The sequence below is a fragment of the Pelodiscus sinensis genome, chromosome 1 (assembly GCF_052426305.1).
Source record: "Pelodiscus sinensis isolate ZL-2025 chromosome 1, ASM5242630v1, whole genome shotgun sequence".
In the NCBI taxonomy this organism is placed as follows: Eukaryota; Metazoa; Chordata; order Testudines; family Trionychidae; genus Pelodiscus; species Pelodiscus sinensis.
Genome location: NC_143052.1, coordinates 346,410,483 through 346,426,177, shown reverse-complemented (window position 1 = coordinate 346,426,177; position 15,695 = coordinate 346,410,483). Strand labels below are relative to the sequence as shown.

Genomic DNA, 15,695 nt, shown 5'->3' with positions numbered 1-15,695 from the left:
CAGAGATGACGAAAAGACCTCACATGATGGTGGAAGGCCAGAGCAGGGTGTAATGTTTCGTGCGAGATGGGGAGATTTTGCAGACCCTCAACCAACTGGTCAAACCTACTGCTTGTTTGCCTAGTTTGCTCTGTGGGTGTTTCCTCTGTTGGTGTTGTTTGCTCCTTAATTGATCAAAAGAGCATTGTTGGTACCTGAAGTAGGAGAACTCCCACTGCTTTTGACATGGAGTATATCGTTTACGGCAGAATGGGGGAGTATACATACCAAGTGTGTGCAGTGTTATTCTAGAGTCTTTGCTGGAATGCAGCACATCATCCATCTTCTCAGCAAATAATTTTTGCTTGTCGAAAGGAAGATCTTCCACCTTTGACTGTAGCTCATGAGGGACCCCTGCAGATTGTAACCAAGAGGCTTTCCTCATAACTATTGTCACAGTAGCTCTGGCTGCTGTTAGTGATGTCTAGCGCAATTTGGAGTGCTGTTCTGGAGGAGGCATAGCCTTCCTGAACTATGGCTTTTAAAATGGGTCTTTTGGAGTCTGGCGGGTGTTCTAAGAAAGAGGTCAACTTTGTGTAGTTATCAAAGTTGTGATTGGAGAGTAACACTGCATAGTTTGATATATGCAGGAGTAAGGTGTCCAAAGAATAAAGCTCTCCCAAACTGATCTATACGTTTATTATCTTTATCCACCGTGTTTTTATATTGTGGTAATTTGGCTCTGTGTTGTGCAGCGTCAATGACTAAAGAATTTGGTTGAGAGTGGGAAAATAAGAAATCAGCTCCCTTTGGAGGGATAAAATATTTTTTGTCAGCTCTCTTGTTAGTTGGAGTTGCCAAAGCTGGGGTCTGCTATATCTCCATGATGGCATTGTCTATGAGGATTGCAACTTTTCCCAGTTGTGAGGGCTGGCAATTTTTAAGGATCCTGTGTTATTTCTCAGGTACCTCAGTTAATGTGATGTCCTGAGATGCAGTCACCCTTTTGAAAAGCTCCTGAAACTGTCCCAGGTCATCAGGAGGGGACTGGTCACCAGGTATGACCACTTCATCAGGGGATGACGATGACTGATCTGTTGGTGATATATCTGGTGGGTGATTTTTGACCTCAGAGAGTTGACCTTTCTCTGGTTCCAAATGATGAGCTGTAGAGGGAGCATTAGGTGGTGACATTGCTACTCCCTGACTATATGAGGGTTGCGAGGAAACTGAGGGAGCATGGGAGGTCGGATGACTGGCAGCAAGGACAGTCATATTCAGAGTGATAATAGCAATGACGAGCCATGCCAAGAGCGATATCTGTAGTATGTTGGACTATGTTGTCTGTGGTAAAATCGGATGGCGAACTGTGCTGAGATGACATACCGTTTCTGTAGCACACCTGATGATGTGGCGGTAGAATGGGGTGAGTGTGGTGATCCCTTTGAAGAAGGAGGAGGAGAATGAGGTATGTATCTTGTATAAAGGGACGGTGATAAATGATACCCAGGCAGATGGTGCCTAGTTTGTTTACGTGGGATGACAGGGGTCGCATCCATTGTTATATGAGAAGAACACGGATAAGGTGGTGCAGAAGACGGTGCTGGTGAGAATGTCAGCGGTTCCAGGCTTGCTGATCTGATGGAGGTAGATTAGTAAGGTGCTTTCTTCAGTACCAGAGGACTGGACGAGACATGGTGCCAAAGATGCCCAGATGCCGAGCTGATCGGTGCTGCGCTGCTCAGTGCCGAGGTTGTCGGAATGTGTGTGGCTGGTGCTGAGGTCAATGGTGCCGAGGTTGTCAGTATGTTTGTTGATGGTTCCAATACGGAAGATGTCGATGTTGTCAGTACCCTTGTACATGGTGTGGTTGCCAGTGGTGCCGATCGGTGGACCGTTACGAATGTTGATGACATCGTTGCAGATTTCTGTCGCAATTTCGGCTCTGAAAGCGACTTATGTTTGGATGCCACTGAGCCAGACATGCTGGGCTTATCATGAACACACACTCGCACTGAAGGTAAAGATCGAGCTGGCGAAGCTCTTTTTCGAGTTGGAGCTAACTGTGGCGAAACAGCCTTTCTTTTCTCTGCTTTAGGAGACCACGTGACTGCATGAGAATGCTCCGGTGGTTGAAGCGCTTTGTCAAGTAAAAACGTTTTTAATACCATTTCCCTGTCCTTACATGCCCTAACCATCAACTTGGCACAGTGGACACATTTTTGAGGCACATGGGCCTTCCTAAGGCACTTGATACACTCAGCACGACCATCCGAAGCTGGCATGGAGTCACAGCATATTATGTACTTCTTAAAGCCGGGAGAGCCCGGCATGGCTAACTGCATGATGTACTAAGTAATGCACTCTTTTTTTTTTTTAAGGAATAAAATGAACTAGGAACTATGAAAACTGTAACTAACTAACTACAACACTATAGAAAAGAATGGTTACTTACCTGTAACTGTTGTTCATCGAGATGTGTTGCTCATGTCCATTCAAATCAGGTGTGCGCACCGTGTGCACAGCGTCTCCGGAACGTTTTCCCTAGCGGTACCTGTAGTGCTGGCAGTGCGCCCCCTGGAGTAGTGCCGCTATAGCGGAGCATAAGTACCCCTGCCGGTGCTCCCCCTCCTTAGTTCCTTCTTGCTGGATGTTCCGATGAAGGGACGGTAGGGAGGAATTGAATGGACATGAGCAACACATCTCGAAGAACAACAGTTACAGGTAAGTAACCATTCTTTTCTTCTTTGAGTGGTTGCTCATGTCCATTCAAATCAGGTGACTTCCAAGCTAACCCCACTTCATGGAGGAGGGGTCGGAGCACCCAGAAAGAGAAGTCCACAAAAGCTGAACAACCCAAACATATTTATTCAAGTAACAGAACACAGAGAACTGTTGAAAAAAAGTGTAATGTGGTACAGAGAAACAAACACATTTACAACAGGGAGCTGAGGACCAGAGAACCCAACCCTGCGTCCTCCCTGGCCTGCTGTGTCAGCGCATAGTGCGCCGTAAAGGTATGCACTGACGACCACGTGGCCACCCTGCAGATTTTGGTAACTGGAACCTGCGCCCCAAAGGCTACAGAGGACACCTGCACCCTGGTGAAATGTGCTGTAACCCGGGGCAGGACCTTCCCGGCCATGGCATAACACTCCCTGATACACCCCGCGACCCAACTGGACAACCTCTGGATCGAGATAGGGAGCCCTTTCATTCTGTCTGTGAAATCAATGAACAGTTGCATGGACTTACGAAAGGGTTTCGTTCTATCGACATAAAAGGCTAACGCCCGCCCAGCATCTTGGGGTGAAAAGCCAGGTGAGGACGGAGCCTCCCATTATTCTCCAAGAACACTAAGTAGGGCGGGTTTACAGTTAGAGCCCTCAGCTCAGAGACCCTGCAAGCCGACGTAATGACTACAATCAATGCAACCTTCATAGAGAGGTGCTTCAAAGAGCAACGTAGCCAGCGGCTCAAAGGGGGACGACAAGTCTAGACAACATGAGGTTAAGATCCCAAGCGGGGAGAGGGAGTCTAACCGAGGGGTATAACTTATCCAAACCCTTAAGGAACCTTTTGACCACAGGGTCAGAGAACAGAGAGACTCCTGCCGATCCAACATGGAAGGCGGAGAGTGAGGCCACATGGACTTTGTCAGAAGAGGCAGAGAGCCCACCGGACCTGAGTTCAAAGAGGTAGTCCAGAATGGACAGGACAGGTGCACAGGACAGGTGCACCCCCCTTCTGGACACCCAAAACAAGAACTGCCGCCACTTGGCTGCATAGGACTGGCTGGTGGATGGCTTCCTGCTACCTAGGAGCACCATCTGCACCTCATGGGAACATTCCCTTTCTGGTTGCGTCAGCCACGGATAAACCAGGCCATCAGGTGGAGAGAGCTGAGATTCGGGTGAACCATGAGTTCCCCCATCCCAAGGCTGGGTCAGGAGATCCCAAACTGGCGGGAGCATTATAGGCTCCTCACTGAGCATATCCACCAGGATAGGGAACCAGAACTGCCTGGGCCACCGAGGGGCTATCAGAATGATCATGGACCTGAAGGTCTTGACCCTGGTCAGAACCCTGGGAATTAGGGGAAATGGTGGGAATGCATAGAGGATGCCCACCGGCCATAGCATGGTCATGGCATCTCCTCTGGAGTGGTCCCTCAGCCCCAACAGGGAGCAGTAACTCTGGCACTTGGTGTTGTGTGCTGAGGCAAACAGGTCTACTGGGGACAACCCCACCTGTGGAAGACCTGATGAAGGGCCAAATCCTTGTGGGACCATTCATGGGCTCCGAAGGACCTGCTCAGAGCATCGGCCAGCAAATTTTTGCACCCCAGCAGGTATTCTGCCTGCAAAAATATATTGTGCACTACACACAGGTCCCACAGCCGCAAAACCTCGCAACAGAGGGGAGGCAACTGGGCTCCCCCCGTCTGTTGATGTAGAACACAGCCGCTGTGTTGTCCAGGCGCACCAGGACAGAGCGGTGCAACAGCTTTGTCAGGAAGGCCTCACAGGCTCTCCTGACTACCCTGAGCTCCCAGACATTTATATGTAGGTCCCATTCTGCAGGGGACCACAAGCCCTGGGTCCTGTGATGCCCCAGGTTCGCTCCCCAACCCAGGTGTGAAGCGTCTGTGACTAGTGTCACTGAGGGGGGAAGTAAATGGAACCCCACTGCACATCACAGCCTCCTGAGTCCACCACTGTAAGGAGGCAATTACCGCTGGAGGCACCCTCAGTACCATGTCCCAGAGACCCTTGGACTGGTCGAACACCTTCGCTAACCAGGCCTGCAATGATCTGAGCCTCATTCGAGTGTAGCATACTGCATAAGTGCATGCCACCATGTGTCCCAGCAGTCTCAAGCAGACTCGGGCAATTGTAATGGGGAACCGGGTTAACTCGGAAACCAGTTACACTATGGCCAGAAATCTGTTCCTGGGGAGGAATGTTCGTGCCACTCTGACATCCAAGAGGGCTCCCACGAATTCTAGCCACTGAGAGGGAGTCAACGATGATAGGATGATAGGGAACAGCCAGCATGGATTTGTAAAAAACAAATCATGTCAAACCAATCTGATAGCTTTCTTTAATAGGATAACGAGTCTTGTGGATAAGGGAGAAGCAGTGGATGTGGTATACCTAGACTTTAGTAAGGTGTTTGATACGGTCTCACATGATATTCTTATCAATAAACTAGGTAAATACAACTTAGATGGGGCTACTATAAGGTGGGTGCATAACTGGCTGGATAACCATACTCAAAGAGTAGTTATTAATGGTTCACAATCCTGCTGGAAAGGCATAACAAGTGGAGTTCTGCAGGGATCTGTTCTGGAACCAGCTCTGTTCAATATCTTCATCAATGATTTAGATATTGGTATAGAAAGTATGCTTATTAAGTTTGCAGATGATACCAAGCTGCAAGGGGTTGTGACTAATCTGGAGGATAGGGTCATAATTCAAAATGACCTGGACATTGCAAAGTGCTCCATTTAGGAAGGAACAACCAGTTTCACACATACAGAATGGGAAGCGACTGTCTGGGAAGGAGTACAGCAGAAAGGGATCTCGGGGATATAGTGGACCACAAATTGAATATGAGTCAGCAGTGTGGTGCTGTTGCAAAGAAAGCAAACATGATTCTGGGATGCATTAACAGGTGTGTTGTGAGCAAGACACAAGAAGTCATTCTTCTGCTCTACTCTGCACTGGATAGGCCTCAGTTGGAGTATTGTGTTCAGTTCTGGGTACTACATTTCAAGAAGGATGTGGAGAAATTGGAGAGGGTCCAGAGAAGAGCAACAAGAATGATTAAAGGTCTAGAGAACATGACCTATGAGGGAAAGCTGAAGGAATTGGGTTTGTTTAGTTTAGAAGAGAAGATTGAGGGGGGACATGATAGCAGTTTTCAGATATCTAAAAGGGTGTCATAAGGAGGAGGGAGAAAACTTGTTCATCTTGGCCTTTGGGGATAGAACAAGAAGCAATGGGCAAGGGAGGTTTAGGTTGGACATTAGGAAAAAGTTCCTAACTATCAGGGTAATCAAACACTGGAATAAATTGCTCAGGGAGGTTGTGGAATCTCCATTTCTGGAAGTATTTAAGAGTAGGTTAGATAAATGTCTATCAGAGATGGTCTAGACAGTATTTGGTCCTGCCATGAGGGCAGGGGACTGGACTCAATGGCCTCTCAAGGTCCCTTCCATTCCTAGTATTCTATGATGACTTTTCCTCGTTCAGCATGAGACCTAGTCTTAAGAAGAGAGTCCTTATAAGAAAAACATGAGCCTCCACTTGTTCATAGGATTGACCACGAATTAGCCAGTCGTCTAGGTACAGAAAGACGTGTACCCCCTTTTTGCGGAGGAAGGCCGCAATGACCGACATGCATTTTGTGAAGACCCTGGGTGCTGTTGAAAGTCCAAAGGGGAGCACCGTAAACTGGAAGTGACAGTGGGACACTATGAAGTGGAGAAACCTCCTGTGGCTGAGTCTTCCACATGGAAGTAAGCATCCTTGAGATGGAGTGTTGCGTACCAGTCCTCTAACTGTAACACCGGGATGACAGAGGCCAGGATTACCATTCTGAATTTGTATTTCACCACCGACTTCTTGAGGTCTCTGAGGTCTAGAATGGGACGAACCCTACCCTTGGGTTTTGGGACAATAAAAAACCAGGAATAAAACCCCTTGCCCCGTAAGTGTGAAGGGACCCTATCTACCACTCCCTTTTGGAGGAGCCCTAACACCTCCTCCTGGCGGAGAATGCTTTCGTGAGAGGTGTCCCTGAAAAGGGACGGGGCGGGTGGATTGGAAGGGGGTGAGCCCAGGAAAGGGATAGTATAGCCATCCCTGACTATTCTCAGAACCCAAGCGTCAGTGGTGATTTCTGCCCAGGCGTGAGCAAAGTGGGATAACCTGGCTCCAAACAGGGGGACGAGGGGGAAACTGGTGCACAACTCTCTAGAGGATCGTCAAAACAGGTGCTTGGACTTTTGAGAGGGGCCCTGTCCAACCCCACAGGGGTTGTCCCCTCTCGGGCAGCGACGACAAGCTCTGGACCAAGACAGGGCCGCAGCCACCCCCACACCGCCACTGGGAGCTCGAGGACAGCGTCTCCAGTAATCCCCATGGGGGATCTGGGACTGTGTTCTCCCCTGTTGTCTGTAGGGAAGCTGACGTCGCTGAGGAACCGGCGTGCGGATCCCCAAGGACTGGAGAGTTGACCTCGTGTCTTTGAGCATATGGAGCCTCGAGTCAGTAAGCTCTGAGAACAACGCTTTGCGGTCAAAAGGCAGGTCCTGTATAGTAGTCTGGACATCAGAAGGTATTCTAGACACCTGCAGCCGGGCACCATGGTGCATAACTACACCCGACGCCATGGTGTGGGCTGCAGAGTCAACGGTGTCCAGGGAAGCCTGAAGAGCCGTGCGGGCTGGGAATATAGGTGCTCATGTCCCAACTGCAGGACATAATAGCACCTCTCGACTCCCTTTCAGCTAGGGGTTAAGGAAGCCGGGATCTGCCACAGGGCATGGCAGCCTGTGCCGAGTCCGGCAACGACATAGAGGCAAGTGTTACTTGTCCCACAGGAGATGGTCCCGCTGCATACGTGACCTGTGCTGACTGATCCAACTGGTGAGGAGGAGAAACCGATGCCAACATGGCTCCCGGCATAGAAGACCTCGACCTCGCCACCTCAACAGACGATGGAGAGGAGGTAGTGAGGCTAATCAAGTCCTGTGTTGCCTCAAAAGTCTCCGGAGTTGAGGAACGATGCAAGGGTCGCTGACTCGGACTGGATGGTTGGCCCGCTCGCTTCCGCCACACAGCAGCACTTGTAGACGTCTGCACCGGTGAGATGTAGTGATGGTGTAAGCCCGACCTGGAGTTCTGGCTTGGTGACCTACCCCGCGAAGCCTTTAGTTTCTTCAGTGCTGGGGAGTAAGAACGGTACCGAGCCCTCTGTACCAAAGTCCGTGCATGGGATGGGGCGTCCTGTGTCAACGCCGGCACACTGCGCACCGTGGAGTGGCCAGTCAGTGCCGGTTGAAGAGCCACCTCTATGAGAAGAAGCTTCAAGCACGAGTCTCGCTCCATTTTCATGCGTGGCTTGAATGACCTGCAAATCTTACAGACATCTGCTAAGTGGCTCTCACCCAAACACTTTAAGCAGCTATTGTGAGGGTCTCCCTTAGGCATGAACTTGGTGCATGCTGCGCAAGCCTTAAAGCCTTGTGGTCCTGGAAAACAAAGAACTCGCTAACTATCTAACTAATTAAAACTATTTACAACTATTTACAAACACTACACTAAGAGAAACGGGAACCATTAACTACTCTGAGAGAGAGACATGCTCCAACGACCGTCACGGGTGGTAAGAAGGAATTAAGGAGGGGGAGCACTGGCAGGGGTACTTATGCTCCGTTATAGCGGTGCTATTCCAGGGGGCGCCCTGCCAGCACTATGGGTACCGCTAGAGAAAACACTCCGGAGATGCGGTGCACGCAGTGCACACACCTGATTCGAATGGACATGAGCAACCACTCGAAGAACTATTCTATTCCTGACAGGATTTCTCTGAGGAGAGAAGGCTTGCTCCATCTGCAACCGCAGATGGTGAAGAAGGAACTAGCAGGAGCCGGACCACGCAAGAAATCAAAGGAGCACAAACAGCTGCTCATGTGCAGACCTCTGCTCAAGAAAACTCCGATCTATGCCAGGACGACCCGACACCTACAGTGGAGTACCCACAGGGACATGACTCGAAGAAGAAAGGAGACTTCTCAGTCTTGCTGATAAAATCATAACAGGACCCAATGGCTGGAAGTTCAAGTTAGATAAATTCAACCTCAAAATAAGATGCAATTTCCTAGCAAAAAGGATAAGTAAACACTGGAACAAGTTAACATCACTTGGAGTCTTTAAAATCAGATTAAATATCTTTGAAAAATATATGCTTTAATCAAGATTCTACGAAACATTCTACAGCCTTTGAATATGGGATGTTGGCAGGATGGTCATAGTGGTCCCCACTGACTGAAATCTTTGAATTTATTAATCTCCTGTCCCTTACATCTCTTCATGAGTGATGGACAGAACAGAAAGCTATGCATTACTCTCAACATGCTCTTAACACTTGCAGTTCTGCATTAGGAGAAGCAATATAATAAAACTGAATGCTTCTGGGTTTCAGCTGGTTGTTTGCAGGGGTCAGGAAGGATTTCTTCCTGCCCCTGAAATTCACAATTGCCCAGATGTGCTCTGGTTATTTTCCCATCCTTCCTCTGAAACATCAGAGTGTATTCAATTACCCATAGCTGAAGATAAGACACTAGAAAGATGGATCAGGACTTTGAGGAAGTACGGGAAGTCCTCTTTCTTAGATGACTACCTAGTATGCTTTGTTTAAATGCTAAGGCTCCAACCGATCACCAGATTTTAGGGATGAACATTTCCCCAAGATCTGCTTGACAGGGTTTTTTCTTCCACCTTCTGCAACATGGAGCATGGATGACATGCTGGGATCACCTAGGCATAGTTCACCATTGCATGAACCCTGGTTTCACCTTGTTCTCTCCTGTTCTCTGCCTGTGGCAAACAACAATTTAATTACCTAAGGACTGAAAGATCTGAGTAAGTAATTGGGCTTTATCTAGGAATAACTGAGTGAAATTCAATGCCTTGTGATATACAGGAATTATATTACTTATATTATTTAATAAGTCTAAGCTTAAATGCTATGAAACAATCAATTATCATCATAATCTACCTGGAGAGAAAAAAAACATTGTTTAAAAAATCAATTGTTAAAGTGTACATACTGCATGCTGTATTTCACATACTTGGCAAGTAGCTGCCGAGGGTGTTTTAGTGCACAGATTGTCTCCATATGAAAGTCCAAGAATGCCTCCATATTTTCCACCCCTATAATACAAAATCCAGTAAATTATGTAGAATGTTCAATTATTACACTGTTCTCTATATAAATAAATACATATAAATGCAGGCTAAGTAAAAGAGTGATATCAAAGATCTGTATTATATAAAACCCATTATGTTCATACTTATAAAGGCATCTTTTCAGAACATGAATGTCCACCAATCCAGACTTATTAGCTAAAGTTTGCATCATCAGAACCAACAGAAAACACCTCTGCAGAAGTGTCTTCTGCTGTTAGCAGTGATCATAGTAAAAGCTAAGTCGCTTCTGTTATAGGAAAAAAAGCTTAAAAATAAATAGTCTGCAACACCTTAGAGACTAACAAAAGTGTAGATGGTATGAGCTTTCATGAGCACAACCCACTTCTACAGATGAATGGAATTTAAGGGGTTCAAGTTCCAAATAAATAGCAGGAAAAAAAAGAGGGGATGGGGAGGGGAGGGGAGGGAAAGGAAAAAATGGAAAAAGAATATTCAATTAGAATTTCCATGCTAAATGAAGCTGATAGAGAGGGTTCTAAGTACTCCTAAGTACCTGACGTTTGGCCTTTTATATGATTAGAATGTGGAATGTAGGGGGTAATCCAGTTAAGGTCTTTGTTTAAACCTCTGTTGTAGGTGTCAAACATGAAAATAAACTTAAGCTCTGCATCTTCCCTTTCAAGCTATTTTTTAAAAATTAGCTTGTAATAATGATTACCTGCTACACTCCCCTCCCCTGCCCATCCCTAGCTCTCTAGCAATGCACTTCCACCTCTCAGTGCTTCACCTTTCTCCTCCCCCCTCTCTTACCCAGGGGAATCCTTTTAAGTTCCTGATTAGCTTTCCTTCAGGCAAGGTCTTAACTAACCTCAGATACCTGTCTGCTTTGATTTCATGGCCACAGCTTTTGGCATTTTATTCAAGAAACAGAAAACCATTCACCCAGCTCCCAGGATGTCTGCCCTCCACCAAACTATTGTAGCCAACTGCCCTGGATCACTCACAGTTCATTATGGCACTTCTGTTATCCCTTTCACTTCTTCCAAGAAGGAATACACTGGGATGCACATCTCTTTCCTTTGAAGTTCAAAGGAAATATACCTAATCATCTCTCCTTTGTTCTCTTGCTTTGGCTTTGACTTTGCAGAGGGTCCCAGCTGTATATTGTCAATAATAAATTCTTTCCTTATGATCAGGAAAGATGAAATTCAGAGGGGCAGTCGAGTTAGTCTGTAACTGGAAAAACTTAAAAAAACAACAAATAGTCTAGCAGCACCTTAAATAAAAACAAAACTTGTAGATGCTATCATCAGCTTTCATGGGTATAACCTACTTCTTCAGATGAATGGAGCATTAAAAGTCCAGATCCAAGAATAAATAATACAAGAGGGAGGGGGGAAGAAGGAAAAGAGAGGAAAAAAATGAACTGGAGTGTTCAAGTTACAAGAAGCTGATAAGAACAATTTGAAACTTGTCTAAGTGCCCATTATTTAGTTCGTGTTCTTCCAGATCAGAATTCACATATATTCTTTATTAGACAGAAACTTAATGGAAAGAGAAAAAGCCTGATTTATTCTCATCTGGGTCAAGGTCCCACCACCAAAAAGGTGGTAGTCAGCTATAATAGAGTCTAATGACAATATATGTGATGACCTCTAAACTTAATCTTTGTGATGTCTGGGTCACTGAATTAGGCTTCACCAGGATCGTTAGTGAAACCATGCATGCTGAAATGTAAAGTTCTCCGGGGCTGCACTGAGAAGTCCTGTTGGAGAGAGAAGAAATGGTTACTTACTTTTTGTACTGTTACTCATGTATATTCCATGTAGGTGTGTGTGCTCCATATGCATAATTGCCAGAAGGCTTTTCCCTTAGGGGTTTCCACTGGGTCGGCAGGAGAACCCCCTACCATATCGCCTCTATGGCGGTGAATATATATATATCCTTGCCAGCCCTCCGCCACCTCAGTTCTTTCTTACCGGAACACTCCAACAAAGGTCAGATGGGCAGGATTTGGAATGGACATGAGCAACACTTCTCAAAGAACAACAGTAAATGGTGTTCTAATGGTGAGTAACCATTTTTTCTTCTTCGAGTGATTGTTCATGTCCATTCCATTCAGGTGAGCTGCAAGCCAAACTGACAGAGGCAGGTTGGAGGCTAATTGGAAATGGACTGCAGCACAGCCCTGCCAAAAGCTGCATCATCCCTACTCTGTTGGAAGAGGCCATTATAGTTAGTAAAAGTATAGGTGGCCACCCTGAAAATATCCAAGATGGGCACCTGCATCACAAAAGCCACTGATGAGGCTTGGGGTGTAGTAGAATAGGCTGTAAGTGCCAGAGCAAATACTTCAGTGAAGTTGTAACAGGCCATGATGCACACTGTGGTCCATACCAATATACACTGGATGGACATAGACAGACCCTTCATCCTTTCCACCATGGTGGTGAAGAGCTGGGGGAACGTATGAAACAGTTTTGTTTTCTCCAAATAAAAATCTAAAATATGTTTCACATCCAGAGTGTGGCGTGCTTGTATTTTGTTACTGGCATGGAAAGTTTCCTACTATTCAATAATACCTCCTGAACTGACTCAGAACATAATCAATCAATCCCTTAACCATGGAGCTTTCAAGCTATCAGGCGGAGGGACTTCACGTTGGAATGACATAACTGGCTATGGTCCTATTGAGATCTGGGAACATGAGAAGTGCTATGAGTGGCGATCCTGTGCTAGTGGGACCAGGAGAGTGCCACGAGGATTAGGGAAGGCCAATGTTGCCTCACTCTGAGGACCCTGTGTATAAGAGGGAAGGGGTAAACATGCAGAGTAAGTGGGGCATCCAAGGCAGCTGAAACACATCCCCTAAGGATTCTGGGCTGTGGTTGAGGAAGGAGGAAAACTGCTGGCACTTCCTGTTGTTTCTTGTTGTGAAGAGACCTAGGTGGGCTATGTCCACCTATGAAAGATGCTTAGGGCTATATTTACTCTGAGAGACCACCTGTAATTTTGAAAGCAATGGTTGAGATGGTCTGCCAGCATGTTTTGGCTTCCTGGGAGATGTATGGCTTCCAAATGGATTGCATAAAGGATACAAAACTCCCATAAGTAGCAGGGATTCCTGGCACAAGTGAGAAGAATGAGAATCACTGTTGGTTTATATACAATATTGCAACTGTATTGTCTGTCAGGATTGAGACACACCTACTGTATATGTGGGCTAGAAATACCTGACATGGCAGATGGCCTGTCCTGAGCTCCCTGACATTGATATATAGCCGATCCGTTTGAAAGACGCTATTTGCATATATATATTTGCATGCATTAAGTTGCAACCCTTGGCATGTGTTGTGAGAATCACTGTGGCCCCAGGGCTTCCAAAGTTGAGTAGCCATGCTTTAAATCATCTTCTGTACCAAATGTCAGGAAGAGGTGATTGTGGCAATTACAGACTGGTAAATCTAACATCAGTACCGGGCAAATTAGCTGAAACTATAGTAAAGAACAGAATCACCAGACAGATATATGAATGTATTTTGTTGGTGGGAAAGTCAACATGATTTCTGTAAAGGGAAATCATGCCTTTCTGATCTACTAGGTTTATTTGAGGGTTTCAACAGACATGTTGACAAGGGAGATCCAGTGGATACAGTGTACTTAGATTTCCAGAAAGTTTTTGACAAAGGTGCCTCACCGAAAGCACTTAAGTAAGCTGTCATGGGATTAGAGAGAAGGTCCTCTCAGACTGATAACTGGTTAAAAGACAAGAAACAAATGGTAGGAATAAATGGTCAGTTTTCAGAATGGAGAGTGGTAACTAGTGGTGTCCTCTAAGGGTACTTCCTGGGACCAATCCTTTCCAACATGTTTATAAATGACCTGGAGAAATGGGTAAACAGTGAGGTTGCAAAATCTGCAAATGATGCTAAACTGCTCCAGACAGATAAGAACAAAGCAGATAGTGAAGAACTTCAAAAGGATTTCACAAAACTAGGTGTTTGAGCAACAAAATGGCAAATGAATTTTAATGTTGATAAATGTAAAGTAATGCACATTGAAAAAGAAAAGAATCCCAACTATACATCCAAAATGATGGGGACTAATTTAGCTCTAAACACTTGAGAAATCTTGGAGTCATTGTGGCTAATTCTTTGAAAACATCCACTCAGAGTGCTGCAGCAGTCAAAAAAACAAAGATTAGGAATCATTAAATCTATAAATCCATGGTATGCCCACATTTTGAATACTGCGTACAGATGTGGTCACCTCATCTCAGAAAGATATACTGGCATTAGAAAAGGTTCAGAAAAGGGCAACAAAAATGACCAGGGTTTGGAAATGGTGCCATATGAAGAGAGATTAAAAAGACTGGGTCTTTAAATTCCTGACTGATGTGGAGAAAGTGAATAAAGAAAAGTTATTTACTTGTTCCCATGACATAAGAACCAGGGGTCACCAAATGAAACTAATAAGCAGCAGGTTAAATATAAACAAAAGGAAGTTTTTCTTCACACAGTGCCCAGTCAACCTGTGGAACTCCTTGACAGAGGGTTTTGTGAAAACCAGGACTTTACTAGAGTTCAAAAAAGAGCTAGATAAATTCATGGAGGTTAGGTCCATCAATACTTTTCAGCCAGGATGCGTAGGAATGGTGTCCCTAGCCTTTGTTTGTCAGAGGCTGGAAACGGATGGCAGAAAAGGGATCACTTGATGATTACCAGTTCTGGTACTCCCTCTGGGACATTTGGCACTGGCCACTGTTGGAAGACAGGATACTGGGCTTCATGGACCTTTGGTCTGACCCAGTATGGCCATTCTTATGTTCTTAATAGAAGGTCCTTCATTTCAATAGATAAAGCAATACCAAGAGCCAATGGTTGGAAGCAGACAAATGTGGACTAGGAATAAGGCACACACTTTAACAGTGAGGATAGTTAACCATTGAAACATTTTAGAAAGATTGGGCTTTTTTTTTTTTTATAAAAGATATGCTCCAATTCAAACCGAAATTAATTCAGGCAAGTCCTATGACTTGTGATATATCAGGGGTGGGCAATAATTTTGGAAGGGGGGGCCGCTTCACAAGTTTCAGAAGTGGTTGCAGGCTGAGCCAGAAGGGGTGGAACCTTTGGCAGAAGGGGCGGGGTTTAGAACTACCCAGCTGGGTATGGTGACCTTATTTTCTGAACCAACTACTGCTAGAAAGAACAGTTTAATTTAAATTATGAAACAGATTAAGCGTTTTAAATTTCGTGTGTTAGTTTATCAAAGTTAATTTTAAATAAAATATTATGTCCAACATAAAAGGTTTCAATGTTTTCTTTTTTATGTCAGGGTTGGGGAACCCTTTTTGGATCTGGAGTCACTGAGCCACAAAAGAATCAGTTAGGGGCCACATATGTGAGAAGCAAAAAACCTCCTCCAAATCCCTACAATTCTCACTGATGTGGCCCCAACTGAGACCCCTCACTCTTCTGGTGCTCCAGCCACACGGAGTGAGGAGAAGGGAAGGAGGGAACTGAGGTTCAAGGCTTCCCATAGACCAGATTTACTTTTCTGGGGTTCTAGAGTTTATGGATTTTATGGACCCCCTTAGGCTCTGGGGTAGGGACAAAAATGAGGGGTTCAGTGTGAGAGAGAGGGCTGACAGCAAGAAGGCTAGGGAAGGGGTTCAGGATCTGAGAGGGAACACTGATGCAGAAGCAGGCTGGGAGTAGGGGGTCTGGCCAGGTGGAGGAAGCAAGAACAAGGGAGGGTGTCGGAGCAAGCTAT

The 15,695-nt window shown here is 45.8% G+C and overlaps 1 protein-coding gene across 1 annotated transcript in view; it reads right to left on the bottom strand.

Moving 5' to 3' along the window:
* Positions 1-15,695, bottom strand: part of LOC112546503 (disintegrin and metalloproteinase domain-containing protein 20-like) — a 149,956-nt gene that overhangs the window by 67,919 nt on the left and 66,342 nt on the right. The window contains exon 10 of the mRNA XM_025186935.3: positions 9,842-9,923. Within this exon, the coding sequence (XP_025042720.3) occupies positions 9,842-9,923 (82 nt within the window). The remainder of the gene's footprint in view (positions 1-9,841; positions 9,924-15,695) is intronic.